Source organism: Mus caroli, chromosome 8 (genome assembly GCF_900094665.2).
Source record: "Mus caroli chromosome 8, CAROLI_EIJ_v1.1, whole genome shotgun sequence".
NCBI lineage: Eukaryota > Metazoa > Chordata > Mammalia > Rodentia > Muridae > Mus > Mus caroli.
The window spans coordinates 97,156,231-97,159,391 of NC_034577.1; the positions used below are offsets into that span (position 1 = coordinate 97,156,231).

Consider the following 3,161-nt stretch of genomic DNA (forward strand, 5'->3'; position numbering starts at 1 on the left):
AAAAAAAAAAAAGAAAAACCAAACAAACAAGGAGGGAAGGGAAGAAAGACATGACAGACAGACAGCTATGGAACATGTTCACGTACATGTTGATTATATTGAGAGAAGCCCACGGAGGCCATCAGGTCCTTTCTTTGGTCATCCCCACAGCACTCCTCTCCATGCAATGGTACCTACCAGGCTCAGGTTGTGGTCTGTTTAAGCTCATGAGAAGAGAGCGTGGGGATGACTGTCTTGTATGATAGTTCTTTACTTTCTTCTTTTGGATGCCAGAGTCCATGGCCATGAGCTTCAGATTTGTTTTGACATCTGCTTAAATACTCACTGGACATAGCAGAACAGTGTCAGATCCAACCAAGAATTACCGATCAGTAGACATTACATTTCCCTCCACTTATAATGCTGAGTTTGAAGAAATCTCTTCTCTCTCTCTGTCCCGAGTCTGCTGGAATATCTTACCCAGGTGTGGGGCTCACCGCTTTGTTTACAGACAGGGAGCTGAGTAGAGTTTTCTTTCCTGTGCTTGTCTCAGATCTTCCTCTTTGGGCTTTTACTCTGTAGCTCTGATTTTGCCCGTCTGTTCCCTGGAGCCCTTCACGGCCTGCCCTTTGTCTGGCGATCGCAGTGGGAGGCTCTCTGAAGTGCTGGAGCTTGAACTGAGTCTAGTCTTAGGGACACTGTCTCAGTGCGTCTGGATCCTGGATCTTTCTCTTTTCAGCACTCTGAATGGCTTATCCTCTGATAGCTCCAAATTCCTCCAGGGTCCTGGAGAAAACAGCAGATGCACCGTAGCTCACCCAGGGCTTAGGGCGTCCCCAAAGCCATGACTTGTCAGTAGTGTGGTTACCGGCTAAACAGTGGTCATCGGGAACGTAATGAAGTCCTTCCATCTGTGCGCAAGACTGACAAGTGTCTTCCGATCGATTCCTCTGCAGGAGCTGATTGACCTTAAGATGCTCCAGTGCAAGCGAGTTGTAAACGGTGAGTGCAGCATGGGCCTTGGGATTCTGTGGGTGCCCAGCTGGCTCAAGCAGGTCTGTCACTGCCCCTGCCCAGGATCCTTCCCTGTAATTGCACAGATCACGTGCTCCTTTAGTCGCTTCTCTTCAGAGGCAGTGACAAGAGCCACGTCCTTCCGAGAGTCAGAGGTGCAGTTCATTGGTAGAGTGCTTGCCTAACGTATTTGAAAGTTTTGGTCCTCAGCATCAAATAAATAAATAAATAGACTAATAATGAATTAGTTGTAAAGCAGGCTACAGATGCCTTTCTCTGATAGCGATGAAAGCAAAGAAATGTCTGTAGTCATAGTGTAGGCAGGACTTTAGGGGCCCAGGAGTAAGGAGAGCTTTAGTACTGGACACACCTCAGACACGTAGTAGTTTCTTAATAGTGAAATGAGAGTCATAAGCCTAGTTTTACCTAATTCAGAGTTAGATTGTGGCTCAGCAGAGGTAAAGCAGCAGTCAACACTTCACACACCTCAAGCTCTCACTGTGTTCAGCCACCAGGTCATCCCTTTTAGACTGTGGGGTGGGCGTGGCTGTGGCGCATTGAGATTCTCGGCTGCTTTACTGATGAGCCGGATTATGCTTTGATAAGCATTGTAATCACTAAGGGTCTAGAGGTTTTGCTTGTTTTCTTAGGCTGTCGGGGATCCTGCTGTGTAGTGGAGGATGCTTTTGTACTCCTGATACTCCTGGCTCCACCTTTTAAGTGCTAGGATTACAGTTGTTTAGTATGCTTATTTTAAATTTATATTTTATTTTGTGTTATGAAAATTCAGAGTTAGGCATGATGGTGCACACCTTTAATCCCAGCACTTGGGAACAAACTAGGGCTGCAAAGATGGCTCAGTGGTTAAGAGCATTGACTGCTCTTCTACAGGACCTGAGTTCAATTCCCAGCACCCACATGTTATTGTCTGTAACCCCAAGATCTGACACCTTTGCACAGACATACATTCAGCAAAATACTAATGCACATAAAATAAAAATAAATTATAAAAAATAAAACAAAAGCCGGGCGCCTGGTGGCACACGCCTTTAATACCAGCACTCAGGAAGCAGAGGCAGGCGGATTTCTGAGTTCGAGGACAGCATAGTCTATAAAGTGAGTTCCAGGATAGCCAGGGCTACACAGAGAAACCCTGTCTCGAAAAACCAAAATAAATAAATAAATAAAAATAAAAAATAAAATAAAATAAAACAAGTAATACATTTCAGTATTACTTGGCCAGAGGTAGTAATGTATGCCTGTAACTTCATCATTTTGTCAGGGGATTAGGAATCCATGGTCTGATTTTGAGACTTTGTCCAAAATAAATTTTATTATTACAGATCTGTATAGATTAGAAAACAAAATGCTCTGGAGTCATACACCTGAAGTGGAAATCCCAAGGGAGAGAGTGTTTATATTCCTGCACACGATAAGCACGCACATATGTAAATGTGACCTGTCTATGTCTGTCTCATCCCAGGGCATTTCACCTCAAGACGGCTTTGCCACTTGCTTTTCTGCCAGGACATTCTTCTGTCAGGAACTATAGCTGATATCAGAATGGTGGCATCAGCTCCTTAGTGGGATTCTCCAGTGTCTTGCTGTTCCACCAATGCATTCTTTTTTTTTTTTTTTTTTTCAAAGATTTATTTATGTGAGTACACTGTAGCTATCTTCAGACACACCAGAAGAGGGCATTAGATCTTATTACAGATGGTTGTGAGCCACCATGTGGTTGCTGAGAATTGAACTGAGGACCTCTGGAAGAGCAGTCAGTGCTCTTACCTGCTGAGCCATCTCTCCAGCCCCCCCACCAATGCATTCTAAGCGTGCCAGTTTTGTATGATTCTTCTCACTGTGTTCAGCCACCAGGTCGTCCCTTTTAGACTGTTGTGGGTGATTCACCAGAGAAGACCTCCAGATAGGAATGTAAGCAATAGAAAGTCTTTATTAGCCAGACAGCAACTGCACTTGACGTTTGGGATCCCAGTGTAGCCCTGAGCTTTTCTCAGGTTGAGCTTTTCAGCAGAAAAAACACGTTCTGGGGCTGGTGAGATGGCTCAGTGGGTAAGAGCACCCGACTGCTCTTCAGAGTTCCAGAGTTCAAAATCCCAGCAACCACATGGTGGCTCACAACCATCCGTAACGAGATCTGGCGCCCTCTT

At 44.9% G+C, this 3,161-nt stretch overlaps 1 protein-coding gene across 1 annotated transcript in view; it reads left to right on the forward strand.

Annotated features, from left to right (window-relative positions):
- The window catches only part of Dus2 (dihydrouridine synthase 2), a 41,108-nt gene that overhangs the window by 11,621 nt on the left and 26,326 nt on the right, over positions 1 to 3,161 (forward strand). The window contains exon 3 of the mRNA XM_021171121.2: positions 936 to 981. Coding sequence (XP_021026780.1) covers positions 936 to 981 — 46 coding nt within the window. The remainder of the gene's footprint in view (positions 1 to 935; positions 982 to 3,161) is intronic.